Source organism: Thamnophis sirtalis, unplaced genomic scaffold (assembly GCF_051295495.1).
Source record: "Thamnophis sirtalis isolate CommonGarterSnake01/CBP01778 unplaced genomic scaffold, rThaSir2_p1.2 scaffold_3, whole genome shotgun sequence".
Taxonomy (NCBI): Eukaryota; Metazoa; Chordata; class Lepidosauria; order Squamata; family Natricidae; genus Thamnophis; species Thamnophis sirtalis.
This window is the reverse complement of record NW_028261383.1, coordinates 91841544-91863795: the sequence shown is the minus strand read 5'-3', so window position 1 is coordinate 91863795 and position 22252 is coordinate 91841544. Positions and strand designations below refer to the sequence as shown.

Sequence of the window (22252 nt, the reverse complement as noted above, 5' to 3'; positions counted from 1 at the left end):
TAGACACTAATCATAATTGCCACCAGCATCAAAAGAGATCCAAGAACTCATTAAGAATTATCTTACAAAAATAATTACATTTAAACTTGCCAGCTCTAAAGCTGTATTTCCAAGCCCTATAAAAAGGCAATCTTTGAAAAGCTGCGGCTCAGAATTGGCGTGGTGCAAATGAAAGTTATTTCAAAAGCGCTTTGAAAGGGCAATTGCAGTTGGTTGTGTCACAACTATTAATATTGCATAGCTGAGAAATGAGGTCACTTGACTTGCATTAACCCTGCAAGTTTACCCACAGAAGAGTGACACATACCATTTGCTAGTGATAAGTGGCTCTTAGCTGAAACCAATGCCATTTATGAACAGCCAGCACACGAATTTCTAATACCCCCACCCACCCCAACTTGTCACATGGGAACCTAGGGGCCACTTTATAGTAGAGCTAGACAGCAAAATACATTGCCTATCAGTGGTGGAATGTAGCATGCATATAGCTTTGATAAGAAGTTGGATTTTAGTGCATATACATTTGTAGAAACACTTGCATCATCAAATGAGGTAAATATGGCATCTTACTACTTCACAAATTCCTCAATGAGCATCACAAAGCAAAAACAAAGAAAAAAACCTCATTGTGTTTCAAAGACATGACTGTTTTACATACTGTGGTCTTCACGTGCAGATTACTGGAAGCATTTTCCACCTGTTGAGTGATTCACAGGTGCTACAGGCAGGATATCATACCCGGAAGATTCCCCAATGAGGATGACAGGATTTATACTCAAGACATCATCCTAGAGATTTTTGAGCAAAAACTATGGTGTCCAGATCTTCTAGGGAGGTTTGTGTGGATAGTGAGGGAAAAATATGAAGTTTAAATCCTGTTCCATGTCTATTTGTTTATAAAGCACTGAATATTATCTACTACCATCACATGCAAAGCCCTAGTTCACATTTAACTTTCGCAGAATGAGACTTGTTTGCTTTTAGCTAAACAAACTATGTCAACTCAAGTCATTTATTGCTCAGCAATAAAAATCCAAACCAGGTCTGGCTAAGCCCTGCAAAATCTCCACGGCATTCTCAAATCTTCCCCAGAAGGACTAGAGATTTGCCACAGGAGGTCCATATTCAATTACTCTGGATGGAACTTCTATGTGGAGAAAAGGAAGCTGTATTTCATTCACCCTCAAACTCAGTATAGAAAATGTAATTGATGCAATGTGTTTATTGTTCCCAGCTTTGGGAAAGCAATTCCTTAGTGACAGGCAACCTTAATAAAAAGGGAGAAAGACAAATGAAGAAAATGCCGTATATTTTACCTTAAAGTATGTGTTAAACAGACAATAATCAGTTTACTGCTGAAAGAGTTTTAAATAGCAGCTAGGATTGTTCTATGTGCATTCTTACCCTTTGGTACTATACTTTCTCTGCCAATACACAAAAAAGAATTATTAAGATGTAAAGAGTTTGTTTTTAAAAAGAAGAAACCACTTATAAAAATAATAATCCAGTCTTGCCTTTAGAAACACTTACTGAAAATTATGTTCAATTGCATTTTCTGCTTCACTAATGTTTCACAGTTGCTTTAAGTGACAGAAAAACTGAAAGCAAGACAAATGAGTTAAATGCTTTTCTTAAATCAAAATAAAACAGAAAAAGTATTCAAGAAAAAGATAGCGAAGAATAGGGAAATAGGTGCTTTGGGGAATGTTACCTGACTGGAAAAAAAATGGAAGTAAATAATATATTTTGAGCAACAGAATTATTTTCCATGTGGTGGTAGTTTGATTTTTTTAAAAACAATAGCTAGAATGGAATTGGATACAGATCAAGTTGTATAGCTGGAAATTTTCTCTATTCTGAGAAGTCACTTACCTTTCCTTTTCTTAGAATAAATTAATTCAAATGCCTTTTTTTATACATAGAATCGCAAACATATGGATAACATTTAGGAGGATAGCTCCAGCTAGAAGAGTTAAACAATGATGAAGTGAAGACACTTAGAAGTTCTAAATATCTTGGGCAACTGATGATGTAGGGTCAAATGCATGAGAGGTATATGCAGGAATCCAGTTCCTTCTAATCAAAGCTTAGCTGGGATTTCCTAGATGATAGTTACAGTCTTCTTGATATCCCCTTTGGACTTCTGAAGATGCATTTCCACAGAAAATTCCCTCACCCCAAATTCCCTCAGCCCTTGTACTTGGCAGTACCTTATCATCCTGGCACAATACTGCTTCTGTTCCTGAAGTGGCTTATGGTCCCATCTGAAATCCCCAAATCATCATAAAAGTTGCAATGTGGAACTTTGTGGCATGTTTCCATCATTCTACACCACGGGTGTCAACCTTGATTGTGTCACGTGCTGTATCGCGACATATTTCAATATCATTTGCCTTTGAAGAGCCTGGGTGGGCGTGGCCTGCACGTGACACATCCGTCCCGCGGGCTGCCAGTTTGACAGGCCTGTTCTACACTGTTGAAGATGACACAATATCACAGCACCAAAAACAGACTGCAGGTTCAGCTTGCTTTTTCTGATTAGTTTTTCAATTGTTGCCAACAAATATATTACATTGCCCCATCACTCCACTCCACCAAAGTCAACCTTGAGGAAAAAAAAGTCTGTTCAAAAGCAGTAGAATACTGCATTTCAACTGTCTTTCTGATGTTTGGGCATTTGAAGTTCAGAAAAACACACTACTTGGCTCATCTAGTCAATTTGATGAATCTGGATTTTTGCCACTAGAGAAAAATCATACAGTGGATACTTCCAGCACCCAAAATTATACATTTACAGTAGTCAAATAGGATATGTACACAGATTGGATACAATACAGCAAATAAACTTCTGGACGGCTTCCCAGACAGTTTTTATGGGTATTTTGAAATTTCTAGTTTCTGTGGGTGTAATTAAGTGTTTATAACCAAGTAAAAAATTATGTCTAATACTTAATTCACTGTCAGTAGTAAAGAATTCTTTTAAAAAAGTTTCTCCCAGTCACAAGCTGTAGAGAAACATTTCCTCTTTCTTGAGAAATTCACTTCAAGCTCAATCCTGGCTGTACATAAAACAGCTCACACAAAAACAGAACAGAACACCCACAAAATAAGCAACACCTTATTTCTGGAATTTGTTCCCAGCAGTGGCATGTTGAGAAGAAAGGGATGCTCTTATTAAATATGGTTGTCAGGCTAGAAGTGCAGCGTTAGTATGGCAATTAAAAATCCCCAGTGTCTTCCAAAACACAACTAGACAGTCATCATTTCTTGTGTTGCATTCACACAAATGGGTGTCACAATGGTTTATGGATCACAGCTACACCTGCAAGGGAGAAAAGTAGATGAGTACTCAATGTATTCTATTCAAGATGATTAGAGACTAATGTTCACTTCAATGAAACATTCAAGCTCTTGAGCCTTCAAGTGAGTCTTTCACAAATGAAGTCTCCTTGGCTTATCATTCTTATAGCAGATAGATTCCAAACAGGCTTATTATTCTGCCACATGCATACCACCGATGGGAGTTATTATTGACTGAAAACGTAATATTGTACCCAGTCCTGAAGTAATCAGAAAAAAATTGTCACAGTTGTTAAATTAATCACTGGGTAATTTACTAGAAAGTATATGAGAAATCACTAACTTTAAGAAATACACTGTTTGGTTATATAATGGTAAATGAAAAACAATACAAACAACCATACAGGTAATCTTTGACTTATCACCCTTTGTTCAGTGATCAGCCAAAATTATGTCAGTGCTAACAAACCAATCCCTGAAGTTATGGCTGCTGCAGTGATCAAAATTCAGGTGCTCGGAAGCCCACCTACACTAAACCTATTCCTAACACTAACCCTTCATGAATTTGTATTCTTCAATTTCCCCTTATCCACCTCTCTCCCCTATCTATGCCTTTTTGGCTGCCTGCACTTCTCAGCTCCTGATGCCTTAAGCCAACCTTAAACCATCTTTTTGCTCAGCTTGGCCTATCATGAGGCAGCTGCTGGCCAGGGGAGGCTTTTTTCCCCAGGTCATGCATGGCAATTTTCTTGCCTGGAAACCTGGAGAAGGTGGCCTCACATGGCCAGAGTTGCCTTGTGAAAGGCCAGGCCAGGCAAGCATTGCCAGCATCAGGAATAAAGAGACTGCAGAAGTCAACTGGGGTGGCAAAGTATAGGACGGCAGGGGCCTTTGAGTATAGAGTGGCATGGGTGACTGCGGCTGGACTCTGGCAGCTGTGGTTTCCAGGGCCAGGTGCAGCTTTGCACTGAGCAGAACTAGGCTTTGCATTGCAGGTCAGGGACTTCTGGTAGCCCCACAGCTATGGTGCACCACAAATCCTCTTTGTGCTTTGTTCTATGCTGCTGGGCTGGGACAGCACCTTGGCTTTGCAAGACTTCCAAGCTCTAACTCTATTATACTGTTACTACTAAGAAAAAAAATATTGTGTTTTAATTGAGAATTTGCATTTTCAAGAAAAATAGAAAAATATGGTCTTTGGGGATCGTGGAGAAATTGTAATTCATTGTAAAGGTTTGAGAAACATCTCCACAACCTGTTAGTGACAGACCCGAACGGTACATGATTCAAGACTTTCATTGTGTCTAAAGGCATTGAGCAGGTTGAGATGTTTTAAAAATTGTGGGAGATATTTTTCAAGCCTCTACGATGAATTACACCTTCTCCATGACCCGAAAAGCACTCCAGCAGTTTTAGTGGATGCAAGGAGAGAATTTTATTCCAGCTGCCATCAAATTATTATTCATTCCAACTGTAATTACTGCATGGGGTACAATTAGAGTTTTATTTAACTTCATCCCCCTTGAAAAACTATAGACAGTCTTTTTTAAGATCTCTTTTTTGGGCCTTTATTCTAACTTCATTTCCTTCAAAAAAAAAGTGCAGTCTTTTTTCTGATGTCCTTTATTTTATTCCTAGATGTGTCCCTAATACATTCTGACACAGAAACTGAGCTGCTGAAAGTCAAAAGCTATAGTTTGGCTTGTCATTTTATTTAATAGACTTCAACGGAGCTCTTATTAATATTACTGGACAATTATAGGTCAGATGACATACTGTAGGTCATGTGCTCTGACAGGGCCTCTCCCAAAACGTTTGCCATGATGACTTGAAAGGTCAAAGTACATGTACTTTATCCTGAGTTTCATAAGCATTTTCTAGAGCCTGTCTTAATGGTTTCTCCCTTCAATCCACTTTGAGAGATATAATTTCCTGGATTACACTTATGAACCAGGTGAGACTGTGAAAGGCCAGCAGGAAGGTAAGTGGCTGGTGTTCAGGGAGGGAGGGAGGGAGCATCTGGGGTGTGTGCAAATAAGACCTGGTATGTGGGGGTGCACAAGAGGTACCATGTGAGTTGGAAAGGGCGTGTGGTGTACCCAAGAGGTGCTGCATAGATCAGGGAAGGCACACAGAACAGGCATGGAGTGGGGTGGGTTTTTGGGGATACATGTGGGTCATGGCACATGGAAGACAGGGATGATGTGTGGGTTTGGCATGGATCAGGGCTGGCACAGGTTGGGGAAGTGCACAAAGAGGTGGCATGGGCCAGGAAATGTTCCTTCCTCCCTGTTCCCCACTCCTTCCTTTTCTAGTAGCCTGCTGCTGTGTGGGGGAGGGAGAAAGAGATTGCAGGACTGGAGGGGAAACTGTCACTTCATGTTGAAAATGAAGAACATGTGACTGCAGCAGCCAGTAGCACTGAAGGAGCCACAGCTTTCCCGCATTTCATTCCCTCAGCAGTCATGAGTCCCAGATTTTGGTATTGTGTAAATTAGCCTATCTGAAGTACCTTGGTTCAAAAATTGGCGCCATATGGTGTCTCATTCCATCCAGTTAAATGTCATGTCATTGAGAATTTAAGTATACACATTCTAAGGCTACCCAGAACAATTTAATATACCTGTTAGTGGAGATTACATAGTTACATGCATGTCAATGGCACAATGCTAAATCGCCAATGGGTAAATCTAATGAAGACACAAACATGTAACAAAGGTCTGGAGTCCTATCCGATTCAGTTAAGAAAAGCAATACTCAACAAGAGCCATAGCAGGAAGTTAAACAACATATAATCAACTTGCCTGTCATTTTATGCCAGTCCAGACCAATGCACAGCTTACCTGCATAACTTCTTCCAGTGCTCATGTTGCTTGGTAATAGTGTCCATTTGTCAGTGACAGGATTATAGTATTCTACAGAGGCCAAATTGCAAGAGCCATCATCTCCCCCAACTACATAAAGAAGTCCATTCACTGAACACACACCTACAGAGAGAACAAAAACAGTACAGCAGAAGTCCTAATTTTTATAGGCTGCTGTCATGGCAAGACGGAAGGGCAAATTTAACATTGATTTTTTATTATTAACACCTGTTATTTCACTATTTACTGAACTCACACACATTTTGTCAGTCATACTAGTAGGTTTCTGCTTGTATCATATATTTGTTTTGCTTTTTTTATAACCACTAAGAAATCATAATTTGTGAATATATATGTATGTATGTATGCATGTATGTATGTATGTATGTATATATTACACACACACACACACATATACACACATACATACACACACCCACACACACACCAGTGGTGGGTTTCAAAAATTTTTGGAACCTCTTCTGTAGGTGTGGCCTGCTTTTCGGGTCCACTGGTGGAACCTCTTCTAACCGGTTTGGTAGATTTGACGAACCGGTTCTACCGAATAGATGCGCACTGGTAGGAACCCACCTCTGACACACACGCACACACACACACACACACACATTTGTTTTCGTAGATTTTCACGGGTATAGGTATGCAGGACTTGGCGTATTCGGGTCTTTTCCCGTGTAAGATTTACAGTATCTTGACGACGTTTCGACGAGGTCACACTCGTCATCTTCAGGCTGGTGCCTTTGGCTTCGTGCTTGTGCGAGCAAAGCGTGATCGGAAGCTCCGATGTTTTCGTAGATTATATACACACACAGAGATTATATACACACACGGAGATTATACACACACAAACACACAAACAAACATCTTCTGTCAACTGTCTGGAGTTATTAAGGAATAGGCCCGCCTTGAATTAAATAAATAAATATAGAATGAAGTCCCGCATATTACTCATTCATTAATCATGACATCCATTCTGCAATAAATATAACTGAACTATATCCCCTTATGTTTAACATTTAATTAATTAACTAAAAATAAGCAAGAATATCCTATTTAAAATGCTTGTTCTGGGACCTGGCAAGTGATGAGATTTACAAGACAAAAAGTGTCAAATTTTAGATATCTAGACATTTAAAATAAATATATTTATTCTTGTAGTTTTATCCCTTCTCTTACCAAACTCTGTACATGTGCTTTTCAATTATATTTTCCTGTAATTTCTATAATTCTGCCATTATTTAACTTGTACCTCTTGTAAACTATCCTAACATTTATAAAAGTAAAATATGATTTTAAAATATTTTAATATTCACTCCCTGTGTGTATTTTTTTCTATTTCTTTACAATCCAAGATATAGAAACTTGTAATTTAAAAGGGTATTAAATGTCCCGCATTTATTTGCCACTATTTTTACAAATATTTTCAAATCTGCTGAACTTAAAGTATGTAGACTTAATCAAACATTAATTTGAAATAAGATGTCATGATTATTAAAGTAACTAAAAGTGCTATAGTGCTTTAAAGACTGACATGTTTATTATCATATATCCTTGGTATTAATATTTCCCTCAACTGCTGAATGGCAGTTCACTACCTGAATAGTGATATAGAAATTTGGAAGGAAAATACCTGCATTTCTTCTGCACATATTCATATCTGCTACATGTTTCCATGTATTTGTTCCAGGGTCATACACTTCCACGCTTTTCCTCACCAAAGGACCATCATGCCCTCCAGTCGCAAATAGCTGGCCACTAAGAACACCAACCCCTAAAAGCCAAAGAGGGAGTTTCAGGATCTATTATAAATCGACTTCTGGACAGGGATGATAAATCACTGTGCCAAAAGCATAGCCCTGACAGAACAGTACAGTATCCATTGGGGTAACTATTACCCCAAATTAAGAGTTTGTAAGAGGCAGAAAGAATAACCATGAGGAACAGGAGGAAGAGCCAGAATCAAAACAATGGTCAGATAAAAGGAATCTGAGTCCACGGCAAAAATGTAATCTGAGAAAGCATTTGACTTAACCCTCTCTAGTTCTCATAAAAATAAAGGGAGGGAAGGGGAAGCACATACAGTCTTGCAAGATTCTGTAATTGTACTTTTATAATAAAAATAGCATTAGCATCCATAACTTTGGTTTTCTAGTCTGATCCACATCCCAAAGGTGCTGAAGAAGCTTCTTGGAGGAAAAATGAAACATCTTCAAAACCAGAAAGTCCAGTTGCCTCTTGAAAAAGCACCTTTCGGACAACATGACCAGGGTGACTGAGAATCTCCATAGATCAGGCCTGTCAAATTGGTGGCCTGCGGGCAGGATGCCTCATCCATCTCAGCTCCTCAGAGGGAAAAAAACATTGTGGTATGTCATGATATGTCACATGACAAGATCAAGTTTGACACCTGTGCCATAGACATTTAGTCTGATCCCCTTAAAAGCGTGACAAAATTGGCCTAGAATGGGAAAAAAATATGAGGCTATTTAGCATCCTTTTCAAGGCTCTGGGAATTGATTTTCTTAGGCTCTTTTTTCTTTTATTTCTTTCTTTGCAGGAGTATTTTAAGCATTTGGAAGGATGAGGTAGGAGCTTTAACCCTTGCCCAAACCCTCTCAACAGTGGGCTGATGTTTCCAATCTGGGAGGAAATAAGAGGCAAAATAGCATGACAACCTGTCTTTTTTTTAAAACTACCATATTTTTTGGAGTATAAGACACACCAAGGTTTTAAAGAGGCAAATTTAAAAAAAAAATTTGCACTCTGCAGACCTCCCAAAACCAGTCCGTTTTTCATGAAAATAGGCCCGGGTTTGTTTGTTTGTTTTCCAAAAAAAGGGCATAAATAGCTTTTAGGAGGCTTGTACAGTGCTCCTGGGGGCTGAGGGCCCAAAAACGAGCAAAAAAATTGCCCATTTTTTGTCACAAAAAAAAAGGACATGCATAACCTTTATGAGGCTTATAGAGTGCTCCTGGGGGCTGGGGGGGCAAAATTGAGCAAAAAAGCGGCCCATTTTCGCTTATTTCTGCCCTCCCCAGCCCTCAGAAGCACTCTGCAAGGCTCCTAAAGGCTTTGCAGACCATTTTGGAGAAGGGGCAGGATTTCGGGAGGCAAAAAATACTATATTCAGTGTATAAGATGCACCCAGATTTTCAGCCTCTTTTTGAGGGAAAGGGGTGCGTCTTATATTCCGAAAAATATGGTATTTTTTAACCATTAAGAGATGTTATAGCCAGTAAGTGCTGTGCTTCCTACAGTGGCCAATTAGAGGTTTCCCCTTACTAATCAATTTCTTTATGTGTATCATGGAAAATGAAGGTAATGGGGGGCGGGATCAATTCTCTGGAAGCAGTCTTAGCCATGAGGCAAGTACACAGTCATTTCTACATTCTAATCATGTTTGTGACATCTGCAAGGGCATTTGTGAAAAGGAATTGCTGTAGCTATAAATATTCCACATCCAATGTCAATATGTCAATCTTGGCTACTACTGGAACATAAAACTGTCTACACTGAATTGTCAATCTGAAGCAGACTTCAGGTTAGTCATCAATAATCATGACAGATGTTTATAGAACTAAGTCCACTGAACATCCCAACTTGCTAGTCAATACTACATTTTACTTTTCTTTAGATGGTCCATATTTATCTACTCCAGCCTGTTATGATACTATCTGCTTTGACTTGAATGCCTATCAACCTGGCCATAAGGAGATTGACACAAAGAACTGAGGGGAAAAAGACCTAAAAGGAAATATTGCTGTATGTTACAGAAGTCTAACACTTTAAGTAAATAAATAATCATGATTTGGGATAGAATACCTGCACCACTGCGCCGAGTACTCATATCAGAAACGTAAGACCATTCATTTGTAGATGGATTATACTGCTCCACGGTACTAAGGCACTGGCGTGATGCTCCATCATATCCACCAACAGCATACAGTTTACCTAGAATTTTAGCATCAGCCGTCAACAGGATCAATTAAAGGAAAATACATGGTGAATATTTAATAACCAGTTTTTAATCACTGCTCACCTGATTATCACATAATAGACATAAACTTGTTGAATATCTACAAATTTGGTGGCAGTAGTTATAATATGCTTCTATTGGGCATTTCCAATGAAATATCAAGGTAATGAGAAACTCTTATAGAGCAAGAAGATTTTTAAAAGCTCAAGATACAGGCAGCAATTATTTCAGGGTTTTTTTCTTATTATAAAGTGGAAGCATTTGTAGTTACTGACACTTTAAAATCAGCCAAAACTCAAGGACCTTAAGCTCCCCTCATTCAGTGCTGTTGTAACTTTAAATAGTTTCTGAATGAATGGTTTTAAGTTGAGGACTACCTACATGACACATAGAAACTCTTTCCTTCACTAATTTCTTGATTTCTTTCCAGGACAGGAAATTTTTTTTAAAAAAAACATGCCACCCTTAATAAGAAAATATGGGAACATGACCAACTAAGCTTTCAGACACAGCTGTACTTATAGAATGGCAGAGATGTATTTACAGAAAAAACATCAAGTATCCTTGACTAGTTTAATTGGCTGGATGTGATTTTGCGATATTGGTAGTTGCAATGTTGCGTTGCTGTAAATAAAATATGAGTGACTTCAAAACAGAAAATTCTTACCCTCTACGACTCCAACTCCCACACTGCTTCTTCTTGTGTTCATAGGCGCCACAAAAAACCATTCATTGACCTTATAATTATAAGCCTCCACAGATGCCAGACCTAGTTTAAAAACATGAAAAGGGGAAACACACAACACTGTTGTTTTCTATCACAGAATCCTTCTCATAATGATCATTTCCCTTCAGGCAAACAAAGGGAAGAAGAAAGCCAGAGCTCCTTTGCTAATCAGGAAGCTTCTTTTCCAGGCATTAACACTACCCTTACCTATTGCAATCATCATAAGCTTTTGCAATAATAAGAAGCCACCCCTGAGAATAACATCCCAGTTCTTATTAATGATCTATGCTTAACAGGGCATTCTAAAACCACTTCCTAACAGGGAAGGGAAGATCAAGGAAGGGTTTTTGTAGAATCTGATTAACTACATAATGGGGGCAATTGGAAGCAATGGATTTTCTTAAGTAAACATTTAGTTTTTCTTCCCATGGGCACGCAAAAATTAACCATCCTTAAAAATTAGGCTTCAGCTCCATCCATTTTCTTGAAGATCATTATTAAAATAAATGGGGGTGTCACACAAGTAGGTATAGAATGCCAAAATTTGTATTTATGAACATAGGAACTTAATCCAGAACAGAAGTCAGCAACCTTAAAACCTCAAAGAGCCACAGAGGTTCTAAACAGAAGCCCCCTGTTCAATTCTGGAGCCGACAAGAAGTCCGGTTCCCCCACCATAGAGCTTCTCCTAGCGCAGCGTCCTTTTTCCTCTATCTGTCCTAACCAAAAGCCTTATCAATTGTGGAGCCAGCTGGAGAAAGGGAGCCGCAGCAGAGGGATGAAAGAGCCACATGTGGCTCCAGAGGCACAGGTTGCCGATCCTTGCTCCAGAAGAAAGTCTTAAGAATAAAGAGTTGAATATTCTCTGATTGGGGCTGGCTTTTGTGCATCAGCTTACCAGTACTTCCATCAAATCCACCAACAGCATACAGGAGCTCATTGAGCACAGCAGCTCCTAAAGTGCTTCGTCTTTCTTGCATGCTGGCTATAGATGTCCATTGATCTTTCACTGCATCATACACGTCAACCGTCCGAACCCGCAAAGAGCCGTTGAAACCTCCCACTGCATAGACTTTGCCTGACATGAATACCACCCCTGTTAAAAATAAATGAAAAGAGAGCAACGCTTTAAGCAAATCAACCTACGCCTACCACAAAACTCCTATTCCAACTTCTTACATGCAAGGATAAGTATCATTAAAATTAATAATAATTCAAGAGAGTGTCTGTTCATCTAGCAGCTTCTGATTGCATGATTCACTATGTTAACCTTTGTGTTATCAATTTCTGGCAGCTTTTAGCACTGACGTGATCTATAATCCACCAGATACCTCTGATAACAACCAGTATGAGTTATTTCAAATATTATACAAATATAAATCTGGACTGGACCCCGAGTAGTCTCAACAAGCACCTATAATTTCTGATGAACTTTCCTTGAATAATGTGCAAGTGTCTGCAATTGCATATTTGATGCTTACACTCAGCAAGATTTTAGCACAGTGTATTAAATAGCTTTTAGCAGCTGCTATAATGTATTTAGAGAACTTATTAACAGAGGCTAATTCAATTCTAATTATTCTTAATGTTCATTACAGTGCTTCCCAAAATGGGGGGAGGGGGAAGGACACAGGCAAGTTTGAACAGCGTATCCTCACCAAATAGATGATCGTCCAGACTAGTCCAGAAAGCAGTAGCACATGTAATCTGGGACTTACCGCTGGAGTATGTGGATATGCTCACATAACACAACTGCTAATGAACTTCATTAGTTCCCAGAGGCAATTCAAAGTGCTGAATTTCACCTTTAATACCCTGCATGACTCAGGGGAAGGTTACTTCCAAGACTCTCCATTTCCCCTTGGCAGAGCGTCGCGCAGTTGCTGTACGCTCAGTGCACACCGAAAACCTCAAATACCGGTAAGGAGTGCGGGCGGGTGGAATGGTTCCTGGTGCTCCCGGCAGGCACCAGTAGTCGTAACCCACCACCGAAGCCGTCTGACTCTGGGGCTGACTGAAAAAACTCCCTAGTGAAATCTAACTAAGATTTTCAGCCATGGAGGATTTTCAGTGCCAGAACCGAGAAGCTTCCCTCCACTCTGGGGCTGACTGATAAACCTCGGAAATTAAGATACTAAATGTCAATATAGCTGTGTTCAACAGAGAACACGAAGTCCAAAATAAAACATTACAGTAAGCAAATGAATCTGTGTACCTCGCATGCTGATTATGGGGAAATAAATAAAGACATTTTAAGATGTGTAAATGCTAGTGGTAAAGGTATAGGTAGCATGCAGATTGTTGACAAAAGTAATAAATGGCTATCTATAAGAGCAAATTGTTTTATTATAAAGAAAAAACAGCTAGATATGTCATGAATAACATAGAAGTTGAATGCACTGATAATTTGTTATTTAAGAAGTCTGTGTAAAACAGATAAACAATGAATCAATATTGATTGAAGGCAGACTAAGTATAAAAAGTGAGTAACCACAACCAATGAAGAGATTTTAGAGAGATTTTAGAGATTTTATTAACATTTGTAGGCCGCCCTTTTCCCTGAGGGGACTCAGGGCGGCTCACATAAAATCAGGGAGGGGGAATACAAACAATGACGTAGACACATATAATAAAAGTAATAAGCAACATACATTCATCATTCGGGAGGGGCGGCTATCCTTGTCCCCAGGCCTGACGGGCTAGCCAGTTCTTAAGGGCTATGCGGAAGGCCTGGACGGTGGAGAGGGTACGAATCTCCACGGGGAACTCGTTCCAAAGGGTCGGGGCTACTACTGAGAAGGCCCTCCTCCTTGTAGTTGCCAGCCGGCACTGGCTGGCCGATGGAATACGGAGGAGGCCTAATCTATGAGATCTAATTGGTCGCAGGGAGGTAATTGGCAGAAGGCGGTCTCTCAAGTATCCAGATCCACTACCATGCAGGGCTTTATGGGTGACTAATAGCACTTGAAGCGCATCCGGAGATCGACAGGTAGCCAGCGCAGCTCGCGGAGGATAGGTGTTATGTGGGTGAACCGAGGTGCACCCACAATCGCTCGCGCGGCCGCGTTCTGTACTAGCTGAAGTCGCCGGATGCTCTTCAAGGGCAGCCCCATGTAGAGCACATTGCAGTATTCCAGCCTAGAGGTCACAAGGGCCCGAGTGACTGTTGTGAGAGCCTCCCGATTCAGGTAGGGTCGCAACTGGCGCACCAGGCGAACCTGGGCGAATGCCCCCCTGGTCACAGCCGTCAAGTGGTGGTCAAACGATAGCTGTGGATCCAGGAGGACTCCCAAGTTGCGAACCCTCTCTGAGGGGTATAGAATTTGATCCCCCAGCCTGAGTGATGGAATATTGATCGAATCTTTGGGAGGGAAGCACAACAGCCACTCGGTCTTTTCTGGGTTGAGCACAAGCTTGTTAACCCTCATCCAGTCCATAACGGCCTCAAGGCCTCGGTTCATCACGTCTGCCGCTTCATTGAGTTGGCACGGGGCGGACAGATACAACTGGGTATCGTCCGCATATTGATGGTATCTAATCCCGTGCCTGCGGATGATCTCTCCCAGCGGTTTCATGTAGATGTTGAATAGTAGGGGGGATAAGACCGAGCCCTGAGGCACCCCATATGTTAGGGGCCTAGGGGACGATCTCTGCCCCCCCACTAACACCTGAAGCAGGTTAAAGTGATTCAGTTGTAAGAAAGAATGAATGAGCTGTTTGTCTTGTTGTTTGTGTCCAATTTCTTTTCTTATAAGTTACCATTTTTCTGTACTTTGCATAATATTGCTTACTCAAAAAGGCAGGAAGGGGATGGATATATTACATACTGTATTTTTGGACTATAAGACGCACCATGATTTTGAAGAGGTAATTTTTTTTTAACGTTTTTGCACTCTGCAGGCCTCCCAAACCCTCTGCACGCCTCGTTTTTTGCAACAACAACCCAAAAAGGGAATGCAGAGCTTTGGGAAGCTTGTAATGTTCCTGTGGGAGACCGGGGGTGGGGAACAAAAAATGAGCAAAAATGGCCCGTTTTTTGCAAAAACGGGCCATTTTTTGCAAAAACGGGCCATTTTTTGCCAAGAAAAGGTGCATACAGAGGCTTTGGGGGGCTTGTAGAATGCTTCTGGGGGCTGGGGGGCAAAAATGAGCAAAAGAGGCCCATTTTTTTGCTCTCCCCAATCCCTAGGTGCACTTTGCAAGCCTCCCTAACCCTCTGCACATCCATTTTTGCAAAGAGGGTGGGATTTTGATAGGCAAAAATGCTGTATTCACTGTATAAGACGCACCCAGATTTTTACCCTCTATTTTTGGGGGGAAAGGTCCGTCTTATACTCCAAAAATATGGTAACTATTTATAGATGGCAGAATATATAAATAATAGAACGAATACTATTTAAATAGTGATAGAAGCCATTATAAAGAATAAGACTTACCTGCTCTGCATCTCCGAGAAGGAAGTTCAGCAATCTGATCCCATCGCTCCTCCTCAAAGTCGTAACACTCTACACTTCGAATGGCTTTTGGTGCCTGTCCACCCACCACAATCATTATCTTGGTAAGAAAGAAAAGGTAATTATTGTAAAAAAATAATAATAATAATCCCATAGAATCATGGCCTTTTCAGTAGAAATACATTTAGACAATAGTATTCTTAAACTGCTTTATCTCCCAAAATAGCTGAGCACATTAAACAAAGTAATAAAAAAAATGCTCCAGAAAAAATATTTTATAATAGAAGAATGGGAATTTGACATATGCAAAATATTAAAATTAAAAGTACAGCCAGAAAGTTGTTGCTGCTATCTTTGGATGAGCCTCTGCACTTTGGCTTAATAAACTATATTGCTTTGTAAAAGGCCAGTAATTTAGAATCTAAAACACAGGTTTTTGTTAACAGCCTGGAAACATGTGACAATACTATGAATGCCTGGCAACAGTGATTAGCATCAGAAGAGAGTAGTTTTCACACACAGGAACTTAGAATGTGAAAAAATATAGAATGAAATCTAGTTAATAAAAACAGTATTTCCACATTTTATATCTATGTTTAATATTTGTTTGCAGTCTTATGCAAGTCACTTGTTGAGATAGGTACTGTAGAAATCAAATAAATAAACAATACACCTAACAAAAAAGTTCAAACATTCACATTTGCCCAAAACTAAACTTAGTTCCTCCACAAATTGACTAATCTGAATTGATATTCATGGTCATCCAATTTAACATCTGTAGGAAGACTATATGTAATCGTCTCCTTTGTGCTTTCTTTGCACTGTACCTATCCTATAACAGGGTAAATATATTCTAAATTACTTAGGGTAAATTACTTTAGAATCAATACTAGATAGAAAAAACATTTGGGTAGAAAAAGTGTTAATTACTGGAACACAATGCCAACATATTTTTATGCTTTGGCTGGAATCACTACTAGTGTTTGTTATATATACTAGAATTCTTAACTAAAAATTGATTTTTTTTCAACGAGGAAATATTGTTTACCTTTGGCAGACTGACTGGCGTCCTTGGTTTGGTTCTAGGATTTTTTATCAGCTGTCTCTGATCCAGAGGAAGTAAGTGATATTTCATGGCTTCAATGAGGAAGTCTTTACATGTATTATTATTCTTGATTAAAGCTTCTTCTTCAACTGTCTAAATGCCAAAACAGGTTAGCACAATGGCTGCATTTCACTAATGAATATAGGTGATGAACATTAGCACCTTTGGGATAGGTGGTGAACATTAAAAAATAAGTGCAACATTACTTCTATTTTCAAGTTAGCACTGATGCATATTCTATGCATGAAATTCTGCTACAATCCTATCTCATTAAATGTTTGCCAACCTCAGCAACTTTAAGATATGTGCACTTCAAATCCCAGCCTGGGAATTCTAGAAATTGACATCTACACATCTCAAAAGTTTCTAAGGGCAACACTGAAATGGGATACACAAGAGATTTTGGACAAGAGGGGGAAAAAGGCATGCAAAGCCAAATTGTGCACAGTAGGAAAGATCTGAATTACTTTCAAAATCATAAGAATACCTAAATAACCTGTGCAACAACTATTTACGAAACTGTAAGCTACAGCCAGATAGCAGGCACAAGAAAGAGGATTTTTTTTTAACAGTACTCCTATATTGGAAGTTTCTCAAACAGTACCTCTACAGGTTTTTAGGAAGATCTAAAAGTTTAATCTGTAATCTAGAATCTTAATTTTTTTAACAGTGTTTCCTTAAATGTTTCAAATTTTGGGGAAAGATTAAGTTGCTCTTTATTAACATTGAAATCTAGATTATCTTATTCTATACATTCTCTTGGATTTTTTTTCCTCTGGAAAGCAACTAACAGCAACAAGCACAATAGTAACATACTGTACATTCATACATTTTATACATGCACATAGGTATTTGAGCCTCTATGTCACTCCAAAACAATACACTTCTGGAGCCAGAACCTACAGCAAGCTTCCCCTACTTAGTCTTATTGAACAGGAAGTTTCTCAAAAGGTTTTGAGAAGCCAAATGGCAACAGGTACAGCTCTTAAAGGAGGGGCAGGGCAACCAGGTGGTTCCCATTACTACTCAGCTACTGAGGTGAATATGTATAAATAATGTATTTATTTGTATCCCACCTTTATTATTTTTACAATGCCTCAAGACAGCGGACACATCTAACACATATTTCTCCTCTTATTTTCCACCCTGCCAGGTGAGCTGGGCTGAGAGCAGTGGTGGAATTCAAATAATTTAACAACTGGTTCTCTGCCCTAATGGTTTCTTCCAACAACCAGTTCACCAAACTACTCAGAAAGTTAACAATTGATCTCCCGAAGTGGTGTGAACTCGCTGAATCCCACCACTGGCTGAATGTGTGTGACTGGCCCAAACTCACCCAGCTACTTTTCAGGATTAAGGTAGGGCTAGAATTCACCATCTCCCGCTTTCTAGCCTGGTGCATCTAAATCAAATTATGGTAGTCCAAATAGGAAATGACAAGAGTCCTTAAAATATCTCAATCCATAAGTGGCTACAAGTGGTTCACAGGGTAGAATTATGTCATGGTCTCACCTGCTCTTCAAGAAAAAGCCATGAATTTCAAGAGAGCCCCCCAGATTATGTATGAGTTTTGAATGGGACTACCACCCTATTCAATGCTAAAGTTCTAAATCCATATCTACTAGAACTTAATCTTGATAGCCAGAGCTGAAGATGTATAAATAATTATCATCAGCATAGGCTACAGCTTTACCCTATGTCAATAAATGATCTTTCAGTGATTACACCACTAAAAAAATCTATACAATGTGGTTTTAAAAATTCCAAATTCATGTATCATTATAATACCAAATGGCAGCCTTTCTTGCACCATTTACTGTTGCTAAATGTGATCCCTGTTCTACCCAGCTAAGCCTTCATGTGAAAAAGCATTGGGCTCACCTAGCAAGAAGGCTGCTAAGATTAGGATTCCTAAGGGAGATAGATGAACGGATGTCAAGTCATAAAGAAGGCACCTGGCGCTTGTAATACTTTTTAATTATGCCAAGATCTGATGATTACTAACCTGTACAAGATAGTCTCTGGGCAAGAGAGGAAGGCGAACATGCTCCATCAGTTTTGCCATGTGTTCCAAGCGAGATTCTTTGTCATAATTTATCCACGAAATGACAGCTTCGAAGACCTGCAAACATCAAAACTTGTTTTGTCTAAAAGGGACATAATTTGTCATTACGGAACCCAAATTTGGAAGCAATGATTTCATAAATTATGTAACAGTAAGTCTGCAGAAATGACTTAAACACTTTTTAAAAGGCAGAGGATAGTTGCATAATAAAGATTTATAAATGCAGGGGGGAAAGGGTGATTGTGTGCAGGATGAAAATACAGTCGTTTAAATAAGCCATACCTTGCACACTTTTAGATGTCAAATTGTGTAGCACACTTCCAGTCCAGAGAGATCTCAATTTGTTTACAGGTTGTGCAATAAGTATACATTATAACTGTTAGCATTCTGGACCTAATTTAAAACCTCAAGGGCAATATAAGTAGTCCTTGAATTTGTTTAAAGACAGTTTGAAGTTACAACAGTACTGTAAAAGTGACTGTTGACCCTTTTATCACACTTATGGCTATTGCAGCATCCACGTGGCCCCGCAACCAAAATCTGGACACTTGGCAACTGGCTCATATGTATGACGACTGCAGTGTTCCAGCATTATGTGATCCTACGTTTTGCGACCTTCTGACAAGCGAAGTCAATGGGGAAGCTAGATTCACTTAACAACCATGTTACTAACTTAACAACCGCAGTGATTAACTTAACAACTTGTGGCAAGAAAGATGGAACAAACTCACTTAACAATTGTCTTGCATAGCAATGGAAATGTTGGGTTCAATTGTGATCATAAGTACTGTGTTTCCCCAAAAATAAGACAGGGTCTTATCTTTTGACCCCCAAAATAAGTGCTTGGCCTTATTTTGGGGGAGGTCTTATTATTTTTGAGGTGCAGGAAGTGGTGAGTATGGTCATCTCATGGCTGCTGCTGTGTTGGAATATTTTTGAGGGAGGGCTTATTTTCAGGGATACAGGGTAATACATATTCATATTTTGATTTCATCACTAGAATAAAAATGTGCTTGGAAGTTATACTTAATTTGCCTGTTTTGAGTCTTTTGCATGACTATATAGTGTTCTAAAACACAACAGGAAAGAGGATACTACAGTATACAGTAGGTGACAGCAGGCAACACAAAAGGAACATGGAAAAATCACAGAGTTCTATTAAATGAACAAAGCTGTACAGCAACCATTGGAAATTCTACTTTTTAGTTTAGAATAGATTATGAGAGTCAGGGAAAGAAAATCAAATAGTCTAGTTCACAAATGTAGTCACATATCTATAACAATTGTACATCTCAAATCTTGGTTTGTGTTGAAATCATCCAACCACCAGCAACTGCAAATTTCTTTCAATACAGGAGTTGTACCCAATAAGGAACTGCCAGGTGGGAAACTTAAATATCATCTGACAGCATCAGAAAGAATGTTAATGAAAAAAGGAGCTTCATTTAATGAATGTGCAGTGGAAGAAGTGGCCAGTAAGATATCCAGATTAAAGGTGCTGATGGCTCTTGCGCACATTTGTACGCTTGTGCTGCTTTAAAAAACTGAATCCTTCAGCCAGTGTAAATTAGAGATGGGACATTAAATTGCAAGTGACATTAATTGCATTCCATCCAGCTAGCTATACTTTCTACAAAAGGTTAATCAAATACTCATTTAGCAATCTTTTAAATTGTGAGCCTTGATCTGTATGCCTTCTTATTTTTTCAGCTTCATTAGTGGCCATTTTGGTCTATCCCTTTCCTGATCATAGAAGTATTCTGCCTTTAGGCACTCTGAATTTTTTTTAAAGTTAAGAGAATTTTAAAACCTGCTAAAGTTTATTCCAATCTATATGTTTAAAAGCGAAATGCCACTCATGTGGCATCATGTAATCTCCAGAACCGTAAAGCCTACAAACTTGAAATTTGGCACATATGTTCCTCTTGGCTTCTACGTGCTCACCAAGAAAGGATTTTTCAAAATGATCATCAAATCATTAGTATTTCTTATATTATTATTATTAACACACTCCGATGCTAAGGAATGAGATGTTCTACTCCCCCTCCCAACCAGAAAAGAACTGTGTCCCAACTGCCACTGATTCATCCGGCCTGTGGGCTGGAAGTTTGGAGAGGATCAATGGGGCCAGCCTGAAGGAGAGAAGGGGATAAGATACGAGAAGCTTCTGTGGGGCAAGCCTGAGGGAGAGAAGAGAGGCCAATCGTAACTACTAATTAATTTTCAAGCTGTAAATGTTGGTTTAGCAAGCCCGATCACATGGTTTCGTGGCGGAGCATGGGTATCCAGCTAGTATTTCCTAGTTCTGGGCTGCACCATTTGCAGACACTTTTGAACCCAACTGTGCCAAAACATTAATTAGCTTGGGATCCAAATACCTAAATAAGCATCACTCCCTATTTATGGCAGTATATGTGTGCCTTAGGAACTTGAAGGGAGGCTCTTCTCAAAGAAGAGCCTTTATTTCATAGCCATGTGACAGCTAGCAAAAGCTGTCATTTCTCTGAAGGCTCCGATTTTTTTTTCTTTTTTCTCCTCTGTCTACGTAGTCAAGCTCTATTTCCATATTACGGAAGACACAAATCAAGAATACCTTTTCTTCTGATGACACTGTGAGCTTGTCACTTGATATCAAGCTGCAAACCTGGTCCAAGTTTAGGCTAAGAAATTCTTCACCAAGCATCACTTCAGGAAAATGCTGCTCTGTTCCAAAGAATTGGAAATTAAGAAAAGGAAGATCATAATGAAAATCCAAGTTTTCATTCAACACGAAGAACTAGCAACAATAGCTGAACAATGAGATTACAGGATAGGAAGAAGAAAAAAACAGACTGACTGGTGCTTAAGGGTGACATCAATAAAGAAAATAAGCTCCACTGTCACATCAGGAAAAGTATAACCTGTTGCTATGAGTGTGTGAAACTCTGAATTTCATGAACCTCCAGTCCAGCATTGGGCCGTGGCATGCCAAAAACCAGGCCATGCAAACAAGCAAAGCCCCATCCACAGGATGCAGGCGATACATGAAATCACACACCCCTCTGGTCCGTGGCAAAACCTCTCTCCACAGAACCGGTCCCTTGTGCTCAAAAGGTTGGGGTCCGCTGGCTTAGAACATACTCGACATACAAGGTTATGTATACAGGTTCAATCATGTACAGAAAACTAGAAGAAACATTTAACTGAAACCTTGCAGGAAGCATCTATCAACCAATGTACAATCTGTTACATTGACTGTAGCTAATATAACTGTAGTCCAAGAGATCTGGGAAGTGCTTAGATCTGGCTCACAGGGCCGTCTGGAAATAGTGAAGGGCCGACCTATGGTGCCTCTGCCAGAGAAAATGGAGCTCGGAAGGGCTGTGTGCAGCCCTCCCGAGCTCCATTTTCGGATGCAACCGATTTCTGTAACCCTCTGCCAGCTGCGTTTTCACTGCCAGAGCACTCAGGCCTCCACAGGTGCCCCCGACAGTAGTGATGTTGAGTTGGCCATGCCTAGCTGCCCCTCCCCAAGGTCAAACACAACTCTGATGCAGCCCCCCCATGAAATCTAGTTTGATAGCTCTGATTTACAGTATCAGTTCTGAATATTTCTTTAAAGTGGCTCTGTAAAATACTTCTGTTCACCAGCAGGTGGCTCTTGAGAACATAAATCTCAACCCAACTTTAATAAATATAATGAACTATCACAGGTTATTCAATATCTTATTACAGGAAACAATTTTTAAAATGAGAATATAATG

The 22252-nt window shown here is 39.6% G+C and overlaps 1 protein-coding gene across 2 annotated transcripts in view; it reads right to left on the bottom strand.

Annotated features, from left to right (window-relative positions):
* Nucleotides 1-1197: 1197 nt before the first annotated feature.
* The window catches only part of KLHL3 (kelch like family member 3), a 46700-nt gene continuing 25645 nt past the window's right edge, over nucleotides 1198-22252 (bottom strand). For both annotated transcript variants that reach the window (XM_014069766.2, XM_014069767.2), the window contains exons 6-15: nucleotides 21103-21212; nucleotides 18450-18566; nucleotides 16388-16537; nucleotides 15322-15439; nucleotides 11784-11981; nucleotides 10826-10927; nucleotides 10005-10133; nucleotides 7813-7953; nucleotides 6144-6287; nucleotides 1198-3322 (exon numbers count right to left, since the gene is read on the bottom strand). In XM_014069766.2, coding sequence (XP_013925241.2) covers nucleotides 3294-3322; nucleotides 6144-6287; nucleotides 7813-7953; nucleotides 10005-10133; nucleotides 10826-10927; nucleotides 11784-11981; nucleotides 15322-15439; nucleotides 16388-16537; nucleotides 18450-18566; nucleotides 21103-21212 — 1238 coding nt within the window. In that variant the 3' untranslated portion in view covers nucleotides 1198-3293. The remainder of the gene's footprint in view (nucleotides 3323-6143; nucleotides 6288-7812; nucleotides 7954-10004; nucleotides 10134-10825; nucleotides 10928-11783; nucleotides 11982-15321; nucleotides 15440-16387; nucleotides 16538-18449; nucleotides 18567-21102; nucleotides 21213-22252) is intronic.